This window comes from Mus caroli, unplaced genomic scaffold (assembly GCF_978045245.1).
Source record: "Mus caroli unplaced genomic scaffold, Mus_caroli_1 scaffold_8, whole genome shotgun sequence".
Taxonomy (NCBI): Eukaryota; Metazoa; Chordata; class Mammalia; order Rodentia; family Muridae; genus Mus; species Mus caroli.
In genome coordinates, this window is record NW_028227263.1 from 14456394 (window position 1) to 14482375 (window position 25982).

Sequence of the window (25982 nt, forward strand, 5' to 3'; positions counted from 1 at the left end):
GGCACTCCACAGTCGCTTATTCTCTATACATTGACAGTTGTGGGTCTCTATTGTTACCTACTATAAAAAGAAGGTTCTTTGGTGAGGATTTGAAGATAAAACATGCAGGTATAAAGGTAAGAACTTAGGGGACAGTTTATTACTATGCAAAAATAATATTAATGTTAATAATGGTGGTGGTGGTGGTAGTTTCCCCCCTAGGACCTACGCCATCTAGTCCCATGGCTTTTGTTTGTTTGTTTGCCTATCAATGGTTCAGGGCTTGAGTTCCACCTTGTGGGTAGACATAAAGTCTATTCAGAACGTGGTTGGCTACTCCTGTAACCTTTCTGCCATTACGGCATCAGTAGGCATATCTCACCGGGCCAATTGTTATCATAGCCCACAGATTTCACATCTATGTATGACTTTTGATTACTCTTATCTCTCATCAGCATGCAGAATATCTTCCAGAACTATGAAAACTAGCCAATGGAGTGGAAGCTTCCCCTTTAAATGATTCATTTCTTGGTAAAAATGGAAACTAGTCATGTAAAGCTTAGGCACTAATAATGTCTTGATAATGACACAGGATTTTGGTGTGTGTGTGTGTGTGTGTGTTCTGAACTTTACATCATTTCTCTAGAAAAACAAGATTATAAAGGTTACAGGTACCAAAGTTCTCTGGGAAGACCAACTAATCAACCAGGTCTGGAGGATGGTGGGTCCTCTCTCACTGTGCTGCTTGCTCCTGTGCTTCAGCACCTGGATAGCTGCCCACCCACTCCCACCCCAGCTCCTTCTGGTGATCCAAAGCTGGGCATCAGAGGAAGCTTCCTTACCTGTCAGGTTGAGCCTGGGCGCATGTGCTCTTCGACCGCCAGGTGCTGAGTCAGCCACAGGTAGAACTGGAATAATATGGAAATGAGGGTCAAGAACTGAAGGTCTTTTTTTTAAAACAAACACACAGCACATCAGAAAGGGGCTCAGCAAGCAGCAAGCAAGAATCCATAACTTGATCTTGCCTTAAGTCATGCACCTGAACTCACAAACTGCTGGATTTTTTTTTTTTTCAGTGAAACCCGAGCCAAGTTAAGAAGGCTGACAGAAGTCTACCCAGCAAGACCCTGCAGACGGAAATGCTTTCCTCCTCGGCACCCTATAGAGACTCCAAGTTCTCTTTTAAAAACAGAGGATGTTTGCTGTTAATAAGGTCAGTGATTGAAAAACTGGACCAATGATATAAAAGTCGTTATCCATAAGGATACTGGTTGTCTTCATTGACCCCAGAGGACGTTATACAACCTTGGTCTGACTGCTTCACCCTTCATCTAGATGGTGAGGCTGCACACAGCAAGACTGAAGATGGAGGTGCTGCTCTTACCTGATAGGCCATCCAATGATGGTAATACACACACACACACACACACACACACACACACACACACACACACACGCACTGTCAGAAGCAACTTGCTCCCTTTCATTTGCTCACATGTGAAAATGTCAACACCACTTTCCAAAGAAGGAATTGTACCAACGAGGTTCCTATCGTTTTACAAAATGGCTTGCTTCTGTGTCCCATTGTCTATCAGGAATTGGGACCAAAACCCAAGGTGTGTCAAGAGGGGCCACAAGTCCTTTCTGCTCACACACTCAATGTATATTACTCTTTTACTTGTTCAATGTAACTCGCTTTGGTTACCTAACATGTGACAACCAGTGTTAGGAACAAAAAGATAATGACCAGAACAAATGAAGACCTAACCTGGTGAGTTAAGGTTAAGGTACCATTGCAGGAGACACTGGGCATCACATGAAGGGGTTAAGGCGTACCATTACAAGAGATACTGAACACAATTCTCCTGTATCCCTTGGCAGTGTCTCTGTCCCATCCCTTAATATCCCTTAACATTTGCTCTACAGGCCTAGAATGCTGGGCTTGGCATGTGCTATGTACCACATCCAAGGTTTTTTGTTTTAATTCATGGCTCATTGACCTACCTGATGGTGTGCTTGGGTGATTTATGTCTTCTGACATGTGGGTAGCTGAAAGAGCTTTTGGAGAAACCATACAAGGAAACTGACTTGGAGTATTTAATATGGAATAGAGAAAAGAGGATTTTTGCCCATTTCAAGTTTCCTGAAAAAGAATCGATCACCTTTCCATTAAAAAATTGTGAAAGGAACCACACAGCCTTGTAGTGTGAAACTGTGTCTCTGTCCTTCCTTACCTACCTAAGGCATTCTCTGATTGCCTTTAATAAAAATCTTATGGCTAATTAGCTGGGCAGAAAGTACCCAGTAATACAGAATATTAATCACATTAATTTACAAAGTCTTGATGATACTACACTGTGCATGAAGACACTGGATTTTCTGTGGTTCTATTTACATAAAATATTCAGAATAGGCCAATAAAACCATAGAGGAAAGAAATAAGCTGGTGAGACTTCCTGGGGAAGAGGCGAAAGGAACTCTGGGAAGAAGAAAGGCCTTTTGCCGGGAGACATGAGAGGAGGCAGACATAACCACAGCCTGGAAGGTATCTATCCACATGGTTGGATGGGGATAGGTGGCCAGGTTAACTTGGATGAGCTAGTTGAGAATCTGCCCAGCTAAGACCAAAATTTTGAAATATTAAAAAGTTTCTGCATGGTTATTTGGGAAACTAACTGGTTAAGGAATAATTGCCACCATATTTGTTTCCAGTGCTAATTAATATATACAAAATATGAATCACATTAATTTACACCACAGCCTTGATGATATTATGCTGGACATGAAGACACTGGGTTTTTCTGTGGTTCTATTTACAAGAAATATCTAGAATAGGCAAATAAAAGCATAGAAGGGGAAAAAAGGAAGCTGGTGGGTGGTAGTGGTTTAGGGAGAAGGGGCAGATGGCTGAGGCTAGTTTTGGGGAGTGGTACTTCATCTGCTTATCTACCTCAGAGCAGAGGTGCTTCCTTAAACCAGGCCACACCATCAGGCACCTGCTGTGCACCAGGCTCTTCACTAACTGCTCTCTCTGATTACTAGGTCCAAGAACGTCAACGCCTTCCTCCACTCAAGGGCAAGACAAAGCTGGGTGCATGCAGCTCAGAAATTGGGGACCTGTCTAGCCTGAGCACCCCCAAACATAAACAGAGATAAGGGGCTGGAGAGAGGGTTCCTTTGGTAGGAGCTTGTAGAAACCCTGCTCTCCACACAGTGGGGTCGGGTAGAGCCTTTGGGAGCCAGCAAGGATCTGAGGGACTTGCATCCTTAGGACAGAACCCCTCACTCTTGGGGCTGGGAGGCACATTAAGAAGGGCAGGAAGGGACCCTCGCCTGCACCGAGTTAGGGTTGGGTCTCCCAGGCTCCGAGGCCATGAGAAATAACTTAGTTATTTTTAGCCACTCATCTTGTGGTCTTTTGTCTTAGCATCAAACAGATTAAGACAGACATTCTGAGGGGGAACTTCCTCACCCCATCATCATGTGCCCTTGCTTTTCACCTTGGAGCTTCTAGTCACCATGGCTCGCGGCAAATGAGGGGTTTGGGGACATCTCCAAGACAAGGAAGACTCTTCCTTCACCTGTTGAGTATCTGGTGTTCCCTTCTTCCCAGGCCTGGAGCTCCCAGGTGGTTTTGGAGGACCATGCCCAATTTTGGAATTTGGATGCCTTTTAACCCCACAGTCTAGATTCCCCCTGAGGTATCTGCCCTCTAAGTGCCAGCCCAGACCACAGACCTTTTGGTTGGGCCTCATTGCCTCCCCACTCTCTGGGGCACCATTGTAAACTTTAGAAGGTCACATGCACACCCACACCTGCCCCTTCCAGCCACATCACCCACAGCAGGCACCTTCCTCTCTGCCCCATATTCTACCCTCCCCTGCTTCTTCTAGGAGGAGATTGCTCTCTCTCTCTCCCTGAAATGAAGTCTGCTTGCTATCTTGAGTAGCTAACTTCATGCATAATTGGCCATCTTGGTCATGCTGGTCTTTTGTTTTTTGATCTCTCTCTCTCTCTCTCTCTCTCTCTCTCTCTCTCTCTCTCTCTCTCTCTCTCTCTCTCTCTGTGTGTGTGTGTGTGTGTGTGTGTGTGTGTGTGTGTGTGTGTGTGTGTATGTAGTCAGAAGAAGATTAAGATTCTGCACCCAAGACACATCATCAGGAAAACAAATGGATTCATAGTGGCTGTAGAGAAATAAAAATCTTCAGTGCGCTATACTGGGGTCCAAGGCCATCACAGGTGATGAGCATCTGAGTTTAACAGAGGGTCCAGAGTGAGAACATTCAGGCTTCACTCAGTAATAAACCCCTTGATCCTAATTTCCCTCATCTCCAAAGGATCCTATGAATTCCTGAACAGGCAGCATGCCTGACCCATTGGCAAGGAGTTAACAGGATGTTCATGGGGTCTGTAGTTCATGATGCTTTGGAAACTACAGTATTAAGGCCATAGTCAGACTGATGGTGTTATCACTTCATGGGACTTGATGAAAATATTAAACCTATTTTGGCATGAGTCTCATCAGCTGGAAAGGAGACTAAAGAGGCTTCTCATACAGCTGTTGGGAAACTAAGATGAAAAAGAACTGAAAACATTTGACCTCATGGATGAAAAGTCATAAAGGTAATGCTATCTAACAGAATTAGGCAAAAGCAACAAATCTAGTTAGAAATTTCTGATAACCACAGTTGAAACAAAGAAAAGAAACAGGAAGAATTTATTTTTAATAGTCTTATATAACTTAACATATCTAAAGCATTATCATTTAAATATGCAATCAACATTCTTTCTATAGTACTCTTTTAAAATGTTTTGTGTGTATGCATGTGTGTGTGTGCATGTATGTGTGTATGTGTGTGTGTGTGTGTGTGTGTGTGTGTGTGTGTGTGATACACTCAAGTATGTATAACGAGGCTAGAAGAGGGCATCTGGTGTCCTGCTCTGTCACTCTCTACCTTATTCCGTTGTGACTGGATCTTCCACTGAACATGGGGTTAGAATAACAGACAGCAAGCCCCACAGATCCTTATATCTGTGCCCCTCCCTTCACCCCATACCTCTGGCATCATATAGGCATGTGTGACTGTATCTAGTTACTGATGAAGGTGCTGGGGTCTGAATTCAGCTCCTGATGTTTACTTAGACTATACTTTTACCCACTGTGCCATCTCCCCAGATCCTAAGTAACTTTTTAGAAAATAACTTCACTGAGGTAAAATTGATAGCTAAAAACCTGCACCTGATTTCAGTGTATGCAGACTGATAAATTTGGATCCAAAATGCATCTGTGGAAGGAATCATCACCATAATCAAGAGAATTAATCTATCTCCCACCTCCAAGTTTCCTCATGCCCCGAGTATGTGTGTAGCAAGAAATTTTAATGAGATCTGCTGCCTTCACAGATTGTAAGTGTACAACACTACGTTAACATCCTGTAGCTCTCTGGAACTCACTTATGTTGCTATAGAAGCTTCAAGCCTGCTGGTCATCAGTGTCCCATTTCCCCAAGTTTCCAAAGACCCAGTGTGTCTTGGTATACACCTCAGTCCTGCTAACTGTGATTCCTCCACTCGGGATCCACAGAAATTCTGCAGAAGGCTACTTTTCACCAGCCTTGCCATGTGAAGATGTATGCAGTTGTACTATTGAAATGCCAGTTGCCACAAATGATGAGAGAACATCAATTGTCATAGTGATAACTGAGTCTAGACTGTAATGGTGACTTCAGCCCACTATGACCAGGTAGAGGTGTTCCTGGAATTCACCAGCTTGGAGAAAATTACATATTCCTATTTCAGATCCCCTTTGACATTTGCCATGTGCCCTACTTTATTTTTAAGTTCCAAGCATGTGAAGTGACCCTTTGGTAATTTCTCTATATCTAGCACAGTTGCATCTGTTAATCTTATGCTTCTCATTTGAGAAACGAGAAGCCCTGAGTTCCAATGTTGTTGGCAGTAAAATTACAGACAGTCAAACATAAGGTAAAGCCGGCCAAGGTTGAGTCCAGACTACCTAAATCCCATTCCCCTCAAATCACATGACCTCGGGTGAAGCATTATTGGTAGCTGGTGGTTGTGAAACCTTTGCCCACCACTATAGGCAACTGAGAAACCACAGTAAATTCAGTGATGGTGGTGATGGGGTCCTACCTGATATAGAGGAACTCGGGGCAAGCTTAGAAGATGGCTGAGTGGAGATGGCAGCAGGCAAAACTGGAGTAAAAAAATTATTTAGCAATAAGTATTTATGATGATCCAAGGGCAGTGAGTATGCAGGGTTCCCTTCACACGGTATAGCTTCCCTTGGCTCTGAAGTGCCCACAAATTAGAGATAAAAATGCTAACCCACCTCTTGGCCACTGACTCACTGCCCCTCCTAGACCCAGTCAATGTTCCCTATGCTGTCTCTGCCAGCCTTGAAGTCCAAATGCAGGTAGTAGATGTTCTCCAGTGATGACTATATTCCCTCTAAGAACTAGTCTGATGGTACAGACCTTCAAGGTCTCTTATTTGCTTCTTATGCCTATTTTACTCAGTGTTTCATTTCTGGGGTTTTTGTTAGTATGTATTGTACTGTCTGTAGGCATCACACTATCTGTAGGTGCTGTACTTGTGTCTGTAGTTGTCACTCTATCTATAGGTGTCACTTTGCCTCTAGGTTTGTACTAGTGTGTAGGTGCAGCACTGTTTGGGGGTATCAAACTATCTGTTGTCACACTGTTGACTGTTATCAGAATCTAGACTCACCTGGAATATGGACTTGTGAGATGTTATTCACAATTGCAATAACCGAGATGGGAACACTGCCCACTGTGGGTAGCACCATTCCCTAGGCTAGGATCCTGAATTGCATCAGTGAAGAAAGGATGCTGAGCAGCAACATGCAGTCATCACTCTCTGCTTCCTGATTATTGATGTGATGTAACCGGCTGCTCCGAGATCCTGCCACCTTGATTTCCTCACCATAATGAACTACATTGTGAACTGTGAGCTCAAAAACCCTTTCTCCCTTAAATTGCTTCTGTCAGAGTATTGTATCATGACAACAACAACAACAAAAAAGAAACTGAGAAGCGTTTCTACCTTGATGAATTATACCTCAAAACTGTGACCCAAAAGAAATCGCTCCTCTTTACTGTGTTAGGCATTCAGCCACAGGATAAGAAACATTAACTCAGAAATGGCTCTTCCTTTTCAAGACCTTTAAGAATAAACATAGCCTTGATGACACCTTGCTGTTGGGTAAGTGAAACCCATTTTGGATTTAGGAACTCTAGAACTACAGGGCAAAAAATAAAACAAACAAACAGAAACCCTACATTTTTTCAGCCATCAAACTATGACAGTTTGTTATAGATGTCGTAGCAAATTTACACAATAGGCCAACACGTGAGGAAATGAGTCTTCCTCCAAAGAAAATTTAAAACATATCATTCACCAAAATTGATTTGTTTGTATGTTCCCAGAGCAACTGGTCAATTAATTAGAAAACTATATAATGGAAACATTTTCTTTTTTTTAATTAGATATTTTCTTTATTTACATTTCAAATGTTATTCCCTTTCCTGGTTTCCCCTCTGAAAACCCCCATCTCACCCCCGCCCCCCCTCACCAACTTACCTACTCCTGCATCCTAGCCCTGGCTTTTCCCTACAATGGGACGTAGAGCCTTCACAGGACCAAGGCCCTCTCCTCCCACTGATGACCGACTAGGCCATCCTCTACTATATATGAAGTGAGAGCCATGGGTCCCTCCATGTGTACCCTTTGGTTGGTGTTTTAGTCCCTGGGAGCTCTGGGGGTACTGGTTGGTTCATATTGTTGTTCCTCCTATGAGGCTGCAAACCCCTTCAGCTCCTTGGGTCCTTTCTCTAGCTCCTTCACTGGGAGCCTTGTGCTCAGTCCAATGGTTAGCTGAGAGCATCCACCTTTGTATTTGTCAGGCACTGGTGGATCCTCTCAGGAGACAGCTATATCAGGCTCCTGTCAGCAAGCTCTTGTTGGCATCCACAAAAATGTCAGGGTTTGGTGATTGTTTATGGGATGGATCCCCAGGTGAGGCAGTCTCTGGATGGTCATTCCTTCAGTCTCTGCTCCACACTTTGTCTCTGTAACTCCTTCCATGGGTATTTTGTTCCCCCTTCTAAGGAGGATGGAAACATTTTCTAATGGTTTCTAAAGTAAAATGAAGGTAATCTCTTTTTAGGCAGTTAGCGAATCTATGCAGTGACACCCTGGAGATCTTTTCCACACAAATTCAATATCCAGGGCAGGTTAAGGTGAATCTCTCAGGAACACAACTGACCATCATCTTCTCTCCTGAATTTATATGGGCAAACAGATCTTCCCAGAGGAACCGGCAACAACAAGGAGGATGATAATAAATCACCTACCTGATAATATGCTGGCTGGATTTCCATCACCTGGTGATACAAATAAATCAAGATATAGCTTATTAAACTCAGTTGACTGACTTTTATTTGCTGTATTTATTAGTCTAATGTGATTGGTCTGGAAAACAAAATAGGAAATCAATTCTTGGTGAGATGTAGGCTCTGGGGATTAGCAGAGTCCAAGAAATATTTGCTGAGTTGATTGCTTTGAAGGTTTTCTAGGGTAACGCCTTCCGTGGGGCTCTTTGGAATAACCGAGAGTAAGCCTGTCACCACGGGAACTCAGGGCCACTTGTCTGTCCTCCACGGTTATTCTCGACTAGGCACAAAGTAAGAGGATGGTGACATGTCCACAACTGAGATATATCCCCATCTCATGCTCTCCTCAGGGCTAGTGGACCCTCGGTGGACAACTCCATTCATCTTTTCTATACATGATTAGTTACTCCAAAGAATGCTACTATATTGTATCACATATCATAACATAATGTAATATGATAATTCAATTGTAGCAAATGATATATAATGTATCATAGTTATTGTATATGTCTGATTATTATATACTAATGTTGACTTATGATGTGGTTACATCCCGAAAAAGACCATGAGTCACAATATCTTGGGCTAAAATATCCTAAATGAAAAGCTTTATGGAGTGGTGTGTGCTTGTCACCCAGCTCTGGGGAAGCAAAGACAGGCAGATCTCTGAGGTTTGCTGGCCTGCTAGCCTAGCCTACTAGGGGAACTCCAAACCAATAAGAGTCCCTCTTTCAAAAACAAAGCAGATGATGCTCTGAGAAAGGACATTTAGGATTTTTCTTCTACATGCATGTGCCCAAACATACATGTCCACAGACACACACATACAAGTGTGTACCCACTCACGAGAACATGCACATCCGTGACAAATTCATTTAATATAAGTAATCTATCAAACTTCAAACTTTAGCAACATAGAACCCTGCAGACAGATACTGATCATCTTGTATGCCATCCAGGAAGAAAAATGACAATGTCATATGGTTGACTGGCTGCCCCAGTATAAGGAAAAATGATTTTATTGCTTTCTGGTGACCGAGGAAAGATAAATTTAAAATGCAAAGCACCAAAGCATATTTTCTGTTTAATGCATGCTACTTTTTTACAACCATGAAGTCAAGAACACATATCAAGGCAACATAAGTAGAGACCATCTGTATATAACTATACATATGTGTGTGGCTATAGATTTCAAATAGTTGGAAGTAAAACGTGTATGTGTATGTATACAGCAAAACCAGAAAATTAGAAATACAAGGAAATAAAAAGTAAAACCACAAAATGCCCAACTGGCCCTTAGCTAATTACTGGATTTGACTGTTTAATCTCCGAGCCTCTTGGCACTGGAAGGGTAATGAAAATCCTGCATAATAAGACTCTCTCTACTTGCTAAGTGGTGTGTGCTGAGAGGAGAAGGCTGCCCTTGGTCATTGGTCTGGGACGCCACATATTAGAATGCTGTGCATATACCTGTACTTTTTTCATTCCATTGGTATCTACAGAAGAGCTGTTGCTTGCCGTCCAGAACTGCTCTTGCCTCTCAGATAAAGAGAAGACAGCCTTTTTCACCAACAAGGAATTAAAGCAAAAATACAAAGACTGTCTCAGGTGGGAGGGAAACAGACGGATCTTATAGAATGTGACTGAGAGAAAGTATGTTTGCATTGTGTGTTCAAAGGAACTCTCTCTGTGGGAGTGGTACGTTATCTGAGACATGACGGGGAGGAGTCTGGAGAAATGGGAAGGGGGAAAAGGGTGTTTGGGACCGAAGGAGGAACTAGGGCAGGTCCTAGGTCAACACCACCTTGTCCATTAGGACCTGGACAAAGAGTAAAGGCAGATCTAATGCAGGATAAAGTGTTTCCTTAGTGATCAGAGACATAAATGGGAGCCTTTGAGTGATATACCTTTAACCTAATCCTAGCTCCCAGACAATCCTGAGTTCAGCTTGAGAGGCATATATGTATTCATTCTAAATTCCAGGCCAGCCTGACTGCATGACTTGCATAGTTAAACGTACATGTGCACGCACACATGCACAGAGAGAGAGAGAGAGAGAGAGAGAGAGAGAGAGAGAGAGAGAGACAGAGACAGAGAGAGAGAGAGAGACAGAGGCAGAGAAACAGAGAGAGACAAAGTCAGGGAGGGGAGGGGAGGGGAGGGGAGGGGAGGGGAGGGGAGGGGAGGGGAGGGGAGGGGAGGGGAGGGGAGGGGAGGGGAGGGGAGGGGAGGGGAGGGGAGGGGAGGGGAGGGGAGGGGAGGAGAGGAGCAATGGAGCAATGGGAGCAACCTTTGGGCAGTTTTGAGCTTGAAGGAGTGAACCAATTTAGTTTATGGTGGGATGGCAACAGGTAGGTGGCTGCTTAGAGCACTGTTGCCATCCAGGAAGAAAAATGACAAAACTCGGGAGGACGGCCATCTTGGGTCTGAGAGATGCTGAAGAGTTTAGCATATACTTTGAAAGTAGATACAGAATTTTCTGAGGTTATTAGTTAAGTAGACTGAAGAAGGGGAAAGAAGGAGGGTCTCCAATTCTTCGGGGGTGGCGGAGACACTAACTGCAGGGAGACTGAGACTGACTGCAGCATCAGCTCCACCAAAGCCGAGCTACACACAATCCCATTCAACCGACTTCCACAGCTCCCCTGCCTAGTTAGTGATGTCATTCAGGGAAATTGGATTAATTTTCTGAATCTGTTTTGTTACCAGTAAAATGAATATTTAAAAAGCACCAACTCGTAGGTAGGTTTCTTATGGAAATTAAATAAGTCATGCTAGGTCTTCATCCTTGTGCAGGAGGAATTTTTACCTACTGAACCATCACCCAGCTCCAGAACCTGATTTTTTTTTTCAGGAGGACTTTTATGTGGAATCAGACAGACTTGTGAGTTTGTGATTGCCTGAAGATGGTTTGACATCTTGCCTCCAGCTGTTTAGTCAATACCACGACAGCATCTGGCTTGTAAAACTTAAATGTTCCAAAAGGGGTTCTGGCCTCTGAACTTAAGACTCAAAAAAGAGATGACTCTACAAGTAAAGCCTCCCCCCAGAACTGTCACACACTTCAGTGCATTCATATTTGTCATTGTTCCAAGTCTATGACCTTCAACTCAGATGGACTACTGTGAAGCAGTTGTTTTTGTCTCCTCTTTAAGAAGAACATAAATGGCCTGTTACTGTCACTGCCGCAAATGAAAGACCTGACAGAGGGGTGACTAAGTATGGAGTCTACCACACAGTCTCCAAATTCAGCTCAGCAAGTGTTAAGGAGTCGGCATCAGATGAGGATGAGTAGAAGAGCTCTCCATGAAAACACTCCTACCTTGAGGCCTTGCTGCTGGCTCCTCACCATGTCCTGCAGGGAGAAGGGGTTGAGATTTCAGTGGCTGTTGGAATAAAGCGCTAATGGCAATCACATCAGATTCATTCCCTGGTTACTCAGAGGTTGTCTCTTTATGAGATGTCTTGAAACCCTTATGATGGAACCGTCCGTGGCTACCACTGTTTTCTGCATAAAATCTATTTCAACACCCAGTGTCTAAAAACCCTGAGCTCAAAGCCCTGAGCACTCAAATTACTCGTGCCTCTTTACATCTGGCATACCCAAGCAGCAGGGTCAACTTGGGGTTGCAGCTGTGGAGACAAAGGTGCCAGAGGCATCGGTGTAGGTGCAATCTTGATCACAAGATGTGCACTGTTGGGGACAGAGGTGGTCCTTACCTTCACAGATGACACTGGCATCTTCTCCAGGACCACAGTTATGTAGATGCCAGCCAGCATGAGGACACTGCCCTAAAAAACTCTCTGTCCCAGTACAGTCCATCTCATCCAGCAGAAACTCCCCTGGACCATCACCAAATCGTGCCTGGACTGGGGCTTCGAGGGCACGCCCGCAGTTGAGCTGTCGGCACACCACGTCGGCTTCACGTAGGTCCCACTGGTCATCGCAAACCCTGCCCCACTGGCCATGGTAGTAAACTTCTACGCGCCCGGAGCACCGTCCTGACCCATTCGTGAGCTGCAGCTGTGGCCAATCTTAAAAGTACAAAATACTGCTGGAGAGAGGCTACTCTACTTGGGTCTCCTAGGATCCTAAATATAACACCAAACACTCACATACACTACATCTGAGTAGATAGCACAGGGGATCCTGTCATTAGCAGGATGGACCTGGACCTTTTTGGCACAGAGATCAGAGTCTAGCAGCAAAGATGAATTCTGACTCATCCTGGCTGAGTGAGGATTTTCAGGAAGAGCTGTGAGATGTCTTTGGACATTCAATCCTTAAGGCAGGACCCACTGGCCATGCTACCACTTTGCTATAGTGAGTCATTTTAGTGTAGAATTAAATGGAGTTCTGCAAGCATGCCAAGTGCCAACAAGCAAAGGTGGCTATTGGTAACGGGTTGAGAGTGGGTAACAGGTGGTAGGGACAGTGATGTCTCTTCTAAATGACAAAGGACTCAAGGCTTGAAGAGGAGCAGGAAGGAGTTACTTGGACCAAGAGCACCTGGGAAGAGGGAAGAACTTCCTTCAACACAGTAAGCAAGACAAGACAATCAAAACAAAGTGGGGTGAGTACACAGGGATTCTCTGGTGAAGTTGTTCTATCCAGTAAGATTGATGTGGCTACAGATCTACCCACTAGTTAGAAATGTGATACCCGCCAACTCGCATCACACAAGGAGCTAGGAAACCTTAACTCACCACCAGGAAATGGTGTTAAGAGTTCAGCATCTAAGAGCAAAGTAAATAAAAAGATGTCATTACCACGCAAAGAGCCCCCATCCAAGTATGTGTGGCATCCCACAGAGCGGGCATGAGCTGGCACTGTGACTGTGTGTAGGCAGAGAGAGTGTTCAGTAGGAGGAGTGAAAAGTGATGTGTTCAGGCTGCTCAGAGTCATTTACATATCGGACAACGATGTGCACCAATTCACTGCCTTCCAGAAGGCAGCAGAGTCGGAGGCTTTTATAAAAGCACTCCTGTGGTATCGCAATGGAGGACATCAAGACACTCGGTTGTTAAGCACGTTATCCTGGGACTCCCCTTTCTGTCCTTGTCTCAAGTTAGGAGTCTCCTTAGGCAATCTGAGTTCAGTTGCATCTGTGAATTAAAATCTGCCAGGGTAGATGCATTTCTCCTCGAGAGTCCTCTGAAATATGTTTGGGCAACAGAACAAGGCAGTTTGGGGGTGAAATACTACCTACATGGTTAAAGCCTTTTCATTTTTCTTTCTTTTGCTGGGTCCTTCTGTTGAAATCCATTGTTTGCCTCCTGCCCGCCCCTGCCTCCCACATGGGCTATGGTAGTGAATGCAATCAAGTGACTGGGGGAGCTTGTGGGTGCTCTATTAAAGGGGTGCCAAGGTCTTTGCTCTTACCAACATCTCTTGAAGTTTCATTTTCTATGAGAATGTGTTCTGATTCTATGAGGAAGAGAAGGTAGAATGCAAAGTGAGTCGGTAGGGAGAGGGAAAAATCAGCTTGCTGTTGCACTGTGAGCTCAGTGGGAAGCTCAGCTGAGAACTGGTTACACAGGGCTAGTGCAGAAAGGCCAGTGCTATCTGGGAAGGGAAGCTCATCTGCCTTTGTTCAGTGTTTGTGGGGATGCGTACATGGTAGTGTGAATTGTGCTCACATCTTTCAGTGAGGGTTCGTTTGCCGAGCTGGAATGGCCACAGCTAAACAGGTGCAGTTTCTTAAGGGATTTATGCTAGCTTGTGCTAGCTATTTCAAATTCTATATAAAAAGGCAACTTTGGTCTCTCTTAGACTTGTAGAGAGAATGGGATTTCGGAGTCTCTGCTCAGGCCAGGCAACCCTGGGCTTGTGCCATTTGGGAAGTAAGGCTTCTGATCAGCTCATTGGCATTTGTTCTCTCACTGACAAGCCAACTGCTCATTTCTCCCAGTTAGCATCCTTTGTCTTTCTGCCTGTATCAGGAGATGTGGGCACTTCTGGAGTTGGAATGGGAGAAGGAAGAGTGGGTTCTGATGATGAAGGCGTTGCTTTAGAGAAACCAGAACAACTCAGCTGGGGTTCTCCCTATACTTGTGGATCTTGTCAGGTCGTGGAGTGTGTGTGTGTGTGTGTGTGTGTGTGTGTGTGTTCTGGGGAGGCCAAATAGATGATACGGATGAGACACCTAGCAGAGCAACAAAGACAACTGCGAATGCTTACACATTTTTCTAAGGTTCAGGGCATCTTCTCCAAACTGTGAGCATATTTGATGGTGAAAAGGGGCATTAGTTATGGATACCTCTGGTCCACATATGTGGTGGGTGACCTTGGTCAAGAAGGTATTCATCTAGACCTTGATTTGTCCTTTAATTTTGGTTTCTTTATTTTCAAAACAAGAAAAATGAAGCAAAGCCTCCTGAGTGGTATGGACGGAGAAGAAAATCAGTATTTGCAAAGAGCCACTTAAGCAGATAGGATTTAGGCTTTGAGGCGGTCTCTCAGGCAAAACCAGTCAGAGACCTGTTACTCCTGGCCTCAGAATACAAGGCATGCTATGATTCAAATTCTAATTCATAGCCACCAAAATAGCATATTTACAAAAAATTACAGGACAAACTTAATCAACTTTAATCAATAGGAAAGACAATCAGATAAAATTGTTGGGAAGTGCCAGCCCAGGCTCACACTTGGACAAGGAGTTGCAGACAATTTCCGATAGCTTTGAAAGTAATTATTAATCAACTATTAATGCATTATTAATTCATAACTAGTTACTGAAGTCTAATCCCCACCTTCATATGCTTGATTCTAAACCTTCTGCACTATTGCCATCTTGTACTGGGACATTCTTTGAAAGAGAGGGCTATCCTGTGCATTGTAGAAGGCTTAACTATGTCCCTGGATGCTACCACACCAGGGGCATCACCCAGTGTGCCGATCAAAATTTCCAAATGATTCCTAGGGCACAAAGTCTTCTCTAGCTGAGAACAACCACAGAAAGATATACTTGAGAAGGGCTTTAAAATCCCACAAAGCAAGGTTTATGCTTGTGCTAATTTGCTAACTAGGCTGTTCTCAGTACCCCTCCCACACCTCCAAGGGGACCTGATCCCAGCATGTGCAGCCTCAGAGAGCAGCAAGCCATCCAGGCTGCCCAATGTGAATTCTGCTCCCAGAGTAGCTTCAAGGGCTCACAGGAAGTGCTTTCAAAAGCATGTAGCACGGTTCAACCTTAAAGCAAGCTTTAGAATGAGGAACTAAGGCTATCTTTCTCCTGAAGGCTAGAGAGAAGCCTTAGGAATGGCGGTTTCATGGACCAGGGCTTCTCTAAGCTCCCTTCAGGGCGAAGGCCCTGACCAGGACAGGGTTCATGACATCTGCAGTCACCAAGAATGACCTGCCGCTTTTGATAGGAGTGGGCATATGCAAAAGACCATTGGCCCATCCCGTGGAGCCAGAGACATGGTCACTACTAAACTGACCAAGCCTTCTGCAGAAATTGCTTGTTAGGAGACTATTTAACTCCTGACCAGTGGATGTCGCCTCAGTCCCTGCTTCCTGGGAGGTTGAATCTCCTGAAATATGAGCAGAGGAGACCTGGGACGGGGTCTCTGGCTCACCAGTTAGCAGCTGGTGAACAAGGATCGGGCCTTTCTTCTCTCTTTTACCCAACTCTGCATCGTGCTCTGTCACCCACAGTTGGTTTGCCAGGGACAGATCTACTCTATCTCCAAAAGCTTCATGGCTCCCCAAAGCAGACTGTGTTCTTGTCAGCCTGGCTCTCGGGTTATAAGGCAGGGTAGTGGGTCGCAATGATTACCGTCACAATGATCACTCTTGTTTAATTAGAGAAAAGTTAAAAGATATGCAAGGCCCCAACAAGCGCAGATAGATGAATGTGGGGAGAGGACTAGTAGAGGATTACCCAGGGGTGCCTTCCTGTAATCCCTCAGGGCCCACAATTTGAAGGGCTATCCTTTGGTGCTCTACTGTCTCTGTCCTGAAATTTGCTCTCCCACTGGGATGTATGAAAATCCAGAACCCTGCAGCTGGCCTGAGTGTTTTCATTCCCAGGCTGTTCTCCAGTGTTACTGCTGGCCATCTACGTGGATGCAGTTAGACTGGAGTAGAATAAAAGGCTCACATCCAGCTGCTTCCCAAACCCCATGAAGGAGAGGCTCCACACCACACAAGTGTCATTCGGAAGGTGCCCAGGACCACTAGCAGACAGGCCTTTTGATCCCACATGACAGTATGTTACAAATGTTTCCTTTGGGTCGGGGGAAAAGGGATAATGATTGGATAACATAAAAAAAAAAAAAATCAACTCTTGGAAAAGATGGAAAATAATTTACCGGAGCAGATGACACCAATGTCTTCCTCGTGCCCACAGTTGTGGACGAACCAGCCAGCGTGGGAACACTGCCCCAGGGAGACCTCGGTCCCAGAACACTGCACGTCATCCAGAAGAATGAAGCCAGAGCCCGGGCCAAAGTAAGCCTCTCCCAGGGTGGACACGGCATCACCGCAGCTCAGCTGCTGGCACACGACCTGTGCTTCCTTCTTGTCCCACAGATCGTCGCACACTGTGCCCCACACACCTTCAAAATACACTTCCACTCGGCCAGAACACCTGCTAGAACCTTCCACGAGCTGCACAGGAAGCCAGTCTTTGGGAGAAAGGTTCCCCACCCCCACCTGAGTGTTGGTAAACAGAGTCACTTCCCCACCAGCTTCCCGGAAGTCCCGCCCGTGTTCCCAGTGCTTGGTTGAACCCTTTACAGTGGTTCTCAGTTTTCCTAATGCCGTGACCCTTTAATACAGTTCCTCATTTTGTGGTGACCCGAAACCATAAAATTATTTCGTTGCTACCTCACAACTGTAATTGTACTACTGTTATAAATCATAATGTAAATATTTGATATGCAGGATATATGATGTGTGACCCCTGTGGAGATCGTGACTCACTAGTTGAGAACTGCTGCTTTACATCTTTACAAGGGACACTGTCCCATTATACCAGGGAGGAAAGGGTGACAGTAGCAACAGCTTCCTGGTGTCAGAGCATTTGCTAATGAGGGCCAGAATGGAACCCATTAGGTCTCCCTAAACAAGTTTAGGTCCTGCTGGGATAGGAAAGCCACAGGGCTTTGCTTTGTCCGTTTCAGTCCCTTTCCATTCTTTGCCCCAACCGCCACCCACTCCAGCAAGGAAATCTTCATCTAAGAAGACAGAAACTGTCCAAACTGGCTGCTTGGACTCCTGGGTCATTCACCAAGGCAAACGCTTGGTGAGTGCATGTGGAGTGCCTTCTGCACCGGACAGTGCTGCCCTCTGCTGGCACCCGGCACTCCCAGTTTTATCTTCCTGCACTTAGCCAGGTAGCAGCCTACTGGCTCACCCAGGGTTCTCAGGGGCAGCAAGCTTTGCTAGGACAGTGGATAGAAAACAACCAAAGGTGGGGCTTGGCTGGGTCAGCCACTAGCTATGCAGTCAGTGTATGTGGGGCCACTCGGATTCTGTTTTCCTCGTCTGCAAAAGAAAACAGTGCGCACCTTAAAGGGTGGTCGTGAGCCCAATGCAGGTGTGGTACCGGGCACAGGGGAATACTCAGGAAAAATTGTTACTATCTCCATTGTGTGAGCCAGTAGTTACATAGATGAGGTTTGCTAGATATTTCCCAAACTGCTGAGGGAAAGCTCTGGCATGGGAGGGAGAGGGGGCGGAAGGTCTCTTGGTAGCTTTCCTCTTTCCAGTCACCAGAGCGCAGGATTTCAAAGTGTGGCCCTTGGATAGGACCTGTTCCCATCTCTGAGAAAGCTTGTTAAATATGGAGGTTCCGGGGTGCACCCATGTCTAAGGGTAAGACCCAAGACTGTGTATAGTCTACAAGTTCTTGAGTGGCTGCCTTGTGCTCCACCGTTTAAGAACACTCTTCATGATTTATGCCGAGAACCAAGAAGGCAGAGAAGGTTCTGACAGTATCTCTGTCTTGGGCACAAAGAATACTGGGGTGTGTTTATGGCTGAGGATAGAGACTCATCCTACTGAGTGTGGACTGTCTATCCCTGGGGGCTTTGGTGTCTTCCCATCTCAATGTCCCTTCCCTTCTCCCCCCAACCCCTCTACTGCAGGCCATAGGCATTGTCTGGCTAGGACTTACCTTCTTGCTGCTCCTCAGACAAGCCTTGGATGGAGCTTCTCCTAGGCCGTTCCTTCCCCAGCCTTGCTCCGGACCCGCTGATGTCCCTCCTGTAACAAGCTGAGATACACCGGCCATGTCAGAGCCTTGCATGAGACCCAGGTCTCATGGAAACCTCTTGGGTTTTGCTACAAACCCACCAATCCCCAGCCCAGCAGAGCAAGGTGTGGGGATCTGAATTCGCAGCTACCCAGAGCAGGGTGCCAATGGGAACAGATCAGGTGCCCTGGAACCCATTTTCTTTAAGCTTCTGATTTGGAGTATACTTGGTTTAAAAATTCTTCTTGCTGTCATTTCTGAGTTAATTTCAGTTATTTTGACAATGGGTCAGCCAGTATTCTTTGTTATGATTCTCTAGTGGTCTGTAGTGGATGCTGTATTTTCTTTAAGGAAGTGACAGTTCATACATAAATTCTACTCTGCTCTTAGTTAATTCCATGTTCTTGGACTGCTTTTTAAAACATTTTTTTCTTTCTTAAAAAATCTATTTTTATTGAATTTTCATTATCCTTTTTCATTTGGAAGGATCTTTATGGTCATTTTTCCTAATTTTAATTTTTTAAAATTTCTACTCTCTCTCTCTCTCTCTCTCTCTCTCTCTCTCTCTCTTTCTTTCTTTCTTTCTTTCTTTCTTTTGTATGATGATGTCATTCTATATGGCCAAGGCTGGCCTTATGCAGACCAACCAGACTGACTTGAATTCACAAAATCTGCCTGCCTCTGGGATTAAAGGTCTGGCCCTGGTTTTTGTCTTTTTCTTTTTTTTTCATATAAAGTTTTGTTATTTTACTTTCAAAAAAAAAGATAATCATTATTGCCATTTACACTGCATTCTTAGAATTCTTTTCTTTTCTTGGGTATTTTCTTTATTTACATTTCAAATGTTATCACCTTTCCCAGGTTCCCCTCTGGAAACCCCCTCTCCCATTCCTCCTCCCCCTGCTTCTATGAGGATGCTCCCCCATCCACCCACCCACTCCTGCATTCCCCTGCATTGGGGCATCAAGCTTTCCCAGGACCAAGGGCCTCTCCTCCCATTGATGCCCAACAAGACCATCCTCTCCTACATATACAGCTGGAGTCATGTGTACTCCTTTGTTGATGGTTTAGTCCCTGAGAGTTCTGGAGGGTCCAGTTGGTTAATATTGATGTTCTTCCTATGGGGTTGCAAACCCCTTCAGCTCCTTCAGTCCTTTCTCTAACTCCTCCATTGGGGACCCCTGCTCTAAGCCCAATGGTTGGCTGCAAACATCTGCCTCTGTTATTTGCCAGACTCTGGCAGAGCCTCTCAGGAGACAGCTATATCAGGCTCCTGTCAGATTTGGGTAACAAAAAGATATTTGGCTTCTACTCAGAATAAGTATGGCAGGGTTATTGTTTTCGCTGTTGTTGTTTTGTTTTGTTTTAAACTACTTCATGGCTCCTCCTAGACAAAAGCAATAACTTTTCTCTAACATCATTAATTGCAAGCCAAGGCTGTCCCCCACAGCAATCCCCCTGGTGAACCCATCTGTCACTCAGCCCATATCTCTACTGTAGCCATTGGAAGGTGACTCTGCTCAGTAGACAACCAAGAATTCAGTCCTAGGGTGCAGTTGGATCATGGTACTTTTACAATAGCCTAATTCATTGCCAGCTGTCTGTTAGGCGTGCCGCTGTGCTTTCACATTGATAATGCTCTGGAACTTATCAAGTGACCCAGTCATTTTGCCCTCTTCACAGATGAATAACCAGATGAGGTAGTATACAGCCCACTGAGCAGAGGTACGAGTTTAGCAGCAAGAAGAGACTGCAGAGATCTCTAAGGCTCCTGGGAGTCCAGAGTCGGGACTGCTGCCCTTTATTCAATGCTCATGGTGTGCCCCCTTGAGTCTAAGCACCGTCTATTCCCTATTCTGAGCTGACTTAGAGAGACTCTATCATCATTTCCATTACCATTTCACAGATAAGAAACTTAGGACACACAGAGCCAAGAAACTTCCCCAGACCCACAGCTGACAGGAGGCATCCCCAGACCCACAGCTGGCAGGAGGCATCCCCAGATCCACAGCTGGCAGGAGGCATCCCCAGACCCACAGCTGGCAGGAGGCATCCCCAGACCCACAGCTGGCAGGAGGCATCCCCAGACCCACAGCTGGCAGGAGGCATCCCCAGACCCACAGCTGGCAGGAGGCATCCCCAGACCAGCAGCTGGCAGGAGGCATCCCCAGATCCACAGCTGGCAGGAGGCATCCCCAGACCAGCAGCTGACAGGAGGCATCCCCAGACCCACAGCTGGCAGGAGGCATCCCCAGACCAGCAGCTGGCAGGAGGCATCCCCAGATCCACAGCTGGCAGGAGGCATCCCCAGACCAGCAGCTGACAGGAGGCATCCCCAGACCCACAGCTGGCAGGAGGCATCCCCAGACCAGCAGCTGACAGGAGGCATCCCCAGACCCACAGCTGGCAGGAGGCATCCCCAGACCCACAGCTGGCAGGAGGCATCCCCAGACCCACAGCTGGCAGGAGGCATCCCCAGACCAGCAGCTGGCAGGAGGCAGCACCCTTGTTTGGTTCTGGAGAACATTCAGCCTTGGCAGCACCTGCCCTCCCTAGTACCCTCTTCGTCTTGTCAATGATCCATGGCTTGGCTTTGACCCCTCTTCCTCTCCCTGACCCCACATCCTGCTACATCAGGTCAGGTCTTCCATTTTCCATTTATCCAGTCTTTCCCACCTCCTCTGGACTATGTATCTCCAGAACAGCCTCTAACTCGATATCCTCCTGCCTCAGCCTCCTGAGGGATGAGGCTACAGGTGTGTGCCATCATGCCTGGCACCAATTACTTTTCATCAATAATATTAAATCTGTGTGTATATATTAAGCCTTAACTCTCTTTTAAGACAGGGTCTTACTATGTAGCTCAGCTGACCTGTCTGTGATTTCAAGATTGGCCTTGAAAAGAATAGGACTCTGCTCCTAACTGCTGGGATTGAAAGGTTGTACCACCAAACCTAGATTCAACATTTTGAAAGATTTATAGGTTCATCATCTCATTAGAAGCCAACTAGTGTGTGCTGATTAGACCCAACAAGGTGACCTGGATTGTAGATGGTCATGGGAAGGAGAAAGGGAGGGAGGGAGACAGGGGGGAAGGGATAGAGAGAGGGAGAGAGGGAGGAAGAAAGAAAGGAAGAAAAGATCTCTACTGCTGTTGTATAAAAACATGGCCATCCAGAATAAGGAAAGGTGTGTGTGCACACAACTGCATGCATGTGTGTGTGTGTGTGTGTGTGTGTGTGTGTACATGTGTGCAAGTGTGTTCATGTGTATGTGTGTGTACTGTCCTTCTTTCACTTTCCCTAATTTAATTTCTCTTCCATTCTTGTCCATGTCATCTGCCTACTCACCCCCCAAAGCCATATTAGCATCATTTTTATGATTTTACTAGGTCCTAGTTATCTACTAGGTAAAGATCAAAGTTCTTATCCTGAATTCAAGACCTCTTTTCCTTCCTAGCTCCTGTCTCATTGGTGCGGGATTTGTAGAGACTGTTTCCCTATTTAAGTTGGAAAAGTGTTGGGAACTAAAGCACCCAGAAAAAACAAAGGCGCTTGTGCTGAAGAGTATACAAAGCTGGCTAGACCGTCATGACTGAATAATCAGAAGGTTGAAGATCCAAAATCAAAATCATTTTGAGCTATTTTTAATTCCCTCAACAGTCATTCACCACCCACCTTCTGCATTTGACCCAACATCCTTTTTGAATATCAGATAACCCCTGGAAAATAATCTTAGCAAATCACTAGCCTCCATCAGCTCAAAAGTGAGGCATGTCATCAGATATCACCAGAGACCTATAGCAGAGATTCCCCCCTGTGTGAGAACTGGCCTACCCTCTATCTCCAACAACTTTCATAGGAGGCCACCAAATTGCTCTTTGCATCTTTCCTGTGAACTGCCCCAGTAATACCCAAGGCTCCAGTGATCTACAAGTCCCACAAATCCCTTCTATCATTAAGTGACCTTCAGGGAGCTGCACTACCCCACTGGGTGGTTGTTCTTAGAAGGTCACACTGGTCCCATTGTGCATTAGGCTCTTGTGCAATTACCAGAAGCTTGGCAAAGCCTATTGTGCCATATCCTGTCACTAATCCTTGGCTCCTGGAACCTCCAGCCCCTCAGCCCCCATCCCTCCACCTGGAAGCTGTAGAATGACATAAACATTTCAGGGCAGAGGTATGGCAGAACATGGACAGGACAGAAAGGTTGCAAGGGCACTGAGATAAAGGAGGCACCAGGGCTGGGGAAAAACAGCTCTATTGATAACTGAGACTTGAAAGAAGTGTCTACCAGACAGGCTGATCTCCTTAATTATCTTTGTATTTGCAGAATATGAGTGAAAGAAAAAGTATATAATCCTCTTATTTTTGTTTTTGGAAAGCTTGTGGGCAGAGGGGGCCCAGGGTCCAATATTCTTGTTCAGTGATTTCCATTCCTTTTCTCCAAGTATGAAGTGGGCCTCAGTGGTGCTGGGAGCTGTGCCGCAGCATGGGGCCACAGAAGAGCAGTGTGTTCTGCTGAACATGGTGGACAGCTCTAGCACTGAACAGGAGGTCAGCCAACACCAAAGAGGACAGAGATCAGGCAAGAGAGGAGAGCTGTGACTGAATTGCAGACTTGAGTTTCAGTAAGATGAGAGGTGGGGCTCAGGGGAAGGTAGGCCCAGGACCACGGTTGATCCTTTCATGGTGGACCCTCTCTGCTGTTCCTTGTTTTATAAGGGAGCTTCCAGAATAAATTCGTAAGAGAACCGCTCCCCACCCTGACCCCGAAGCTCTCAGAAATTGTTACACTTGTCCCAGACTGAGATCTTTCTATTTCCCACCCCTGCATCCATGCTAAATTCTTCCTATACTGGATTCCAAACAAGCCTGGCCATACCCCAGGAGGACTTCCCAAAAGCAGCCCCAGCTGTGGCTAGGAGCAGATTTTATTGGGGTGTCTTCTGGACTGATCCAGGAGTCACGTTCATCCAGGCTTTGGTTCCCCAAAGCCGGAACTGTCACTTTGAATGAGATTAACCTCAGCGTCCTCTTTGCCACAGTAGAACTAGAATGATTGGCTAGAACTCTTGAATTCTCTCAGAACACTCCAAAAGTTCTCATGTGTCAGGGAACGCCATACGTTGCACATAGCATTGGTAAAGTTCATAGGTCCCCAGTGTTTACCTACATTGCTTTCTATTCATGGAGGAAGGAAGAAAAGTCCCCCCTTTTTGCTATATCTGGAAAGTTGAATCTATTACTTGGGAATTACTACTGAGGGGTTGAGGAGGTAACTCTGAAGTTAAGAGTACGCTACTCCTGCAGAAGACTGGAGTTCAGCTCCCAGCACACACACACTGCGCTGCTCACAGCTCCTGTAACTCTAGTTCCAGGGGACCTTACTTCTCTTCCAGCTTCTAGGGGACTGGTTCTCAGGTGCGTGCTCCCACACAGACACATACATACAATGAAAAGGAAAAAGGGAAAGAAAAGAGCTACTGAAATATTGAAAGGGGGACTATCCCAATGTCTTAGGGGAACTTGGAAAGTGGAGATCTCATAGCTAAGGGAATCTGAGATTCAATAATTTCACTTCTTCATCTAAGATGTACAACTTGTAGTCCACAGCATCTACAGCAGCAATTAGACTGACTGAGCACTTCCTGTGTCTGAGTGACCCTTCGAAGTCTTTTGCTAACACCTCATTAATCTACCTAATAATCTCACATGTCACGCGCCTTTGTAGGAGAGGGCACAGAGGCATGAGGATTCAAAACTTGTTTCAAGTTCCTAGGACTAAAAAGTGCTCATTAGGTCCTGAAGGCTCTAGAGCAGTGGTCCTTAGCCTTCCTAATGCCATGACCCTTTAATACAGTTCCTCATGTTGTGGTGACCCCAGCCATGAAATTATTTTCGTTGCTATAATTTTGCTACTGTTATGAATGATAATGTAAATGTCTGTGGTTTTGCTGGCCTTAGGTGATCCCCAAGAAAGGGTTGTTTGACCACCAAAGGGTTGAGAATCACCACTAGATTGCTGTGTCTCCAACCTGTATTCCCAGGCTCAAGTACTATAGGATATGTAGATGCAAAAGAAAGCATAAAGCACCCACGAGATCATTCCTTATGCTCCAGTACAACTTAACTGTTTTTTAAACACTGGGAATATTGCATAAATATATGCATACAGTTATCTGTAATCAAGTTATTTGTTTTGAATTTATGAATTCATTATGGAATTATGAATATTTTGAAATAGTCATTTGTTTGCTATCTTACCTATACTCAAGTAAGCAAATAAATCAAGCAATAAAAGACTTTAACGGTTTCCCCCAAAGCCACTGAACAATGATAAAAATAATCAAGATCATGTAAATGTTTCAAATTAGTCTCAAATGAAATGAAAACTTCCCTAAGCAGACCAGTAGAGAACAACATTAAAACCAAAAATAGCAAAGGGTTCAATCTGGTTTTTATAAAGTACTGATTTTTCAGAATAGAAATCTTTACAAGTCAAGTCCAGGTAATTTGTCATATCAAATATTTCAAGCCAGGAGGTTTTATTGACATTTTCCAGACCCATTCAACACTAGAAAAGAAATACCAATTATAATTCAATACTCTTGGTGAGTGCTAAATACCAAAACTTGAGCACAGGAACCAAAGAACACTTCAAAGTCCCTTGCTGGCTCATCTTGGCCAATAGCCCTTCCTTATTTCCCTCCAGAAGTCTACAAACAAAGCCACAGTCCATGAAAACAATAAATTGACTGATGTTCACAGAAAACAAATCTTTCCTAAAACATTTGACTCAACATCCAAAAACCAGATCAAGGGGATGTGTGGCTGACCACAGTAGCAGTCAACAGAGGTCAGATTATGTTAAACAGAGTAACTGCTCCCTTTGTGTTGACTTAATTTTAAGCTGGTGCATCAGAGGGCAAGAGACAAAACCACACTTTCTCCCATCTGTCACAAGGCATTAGCTGTGTACCTGCTTCAGGTAGAATCGCAGCATGGAAGAACAGCAGCCAAAGTAGGCGGGTGTGGCAGCCCATGTTGGGAGGGTTTCCAGCTACTGGCTCGCCTCAAGTTCAAGCTTTATATTCTCTTCAGGATCCCTGGTGGGAGTGGCCTGGCAACTCGATGCTCTTCTCCAGCTCGAATTGGCAAGCGTCCGGAGCAGGGCACAGCAATGTGTTTGCCTTGGCATCTTGCATGTTTGTTCTGAGGAGCAAGAGTGGTTTGGCCTATTAGATACATTCCATTAGAAGACCTGGATGTCGGTGTCAGAGAAGACAAAGGCTAAAGAGTGTGCTGGTGGCTAGGCAGACAGAACCTTCTAGGCCATCATCGAAGAGAAGCTACCAGGACCCTAG

The 25982-nt window shown here is 45.3% G+C and overlaps 1 protein-coding gene and 1 pseudogene across 1 annotated transcript in view; both read right to left on the reverse strand.

Annotated features, from left to right (window-relative positions):
• Positions 1-25661, reverse strand: part of LOC110298270 (scavenger receptor cysteine-rich domain-containing protein DMBT1) — a 125682-nt gene extending 100021 nt beyond the window's left edge. The window contains exons 1-6 of the mRNA XM_085841244.1: positions 25598-25661; positions 18539-18637; positions 11737-11769; positions 8376-8405; positions 6133-6195; positions 822-887 (exon numbers count right to left, since the gene is read on the reverse strand). Coding sequence (XP_085697370.1) covers positions 822-887; positions 6133-6195; positions 8376-8405; positions 11737-11769; positions 18539-18637; positions 25598-25661 — 355 coding nt within the window. The remainder of the gene's footprint in view (positions 1-821; positions 888-6132; positions 6196-8375; positions 8406-11736; positions 11770-18538; positions 18638-25597) is intronic.
• LOC147002842 (scavenger receptor cysteine-rich type 1 protein M130-like) lies at positions 13052-18011 on the reverse strand (annotated as a pseudogene).
• Positions 25662-25982: the final 321 nt, after the last annotated feature.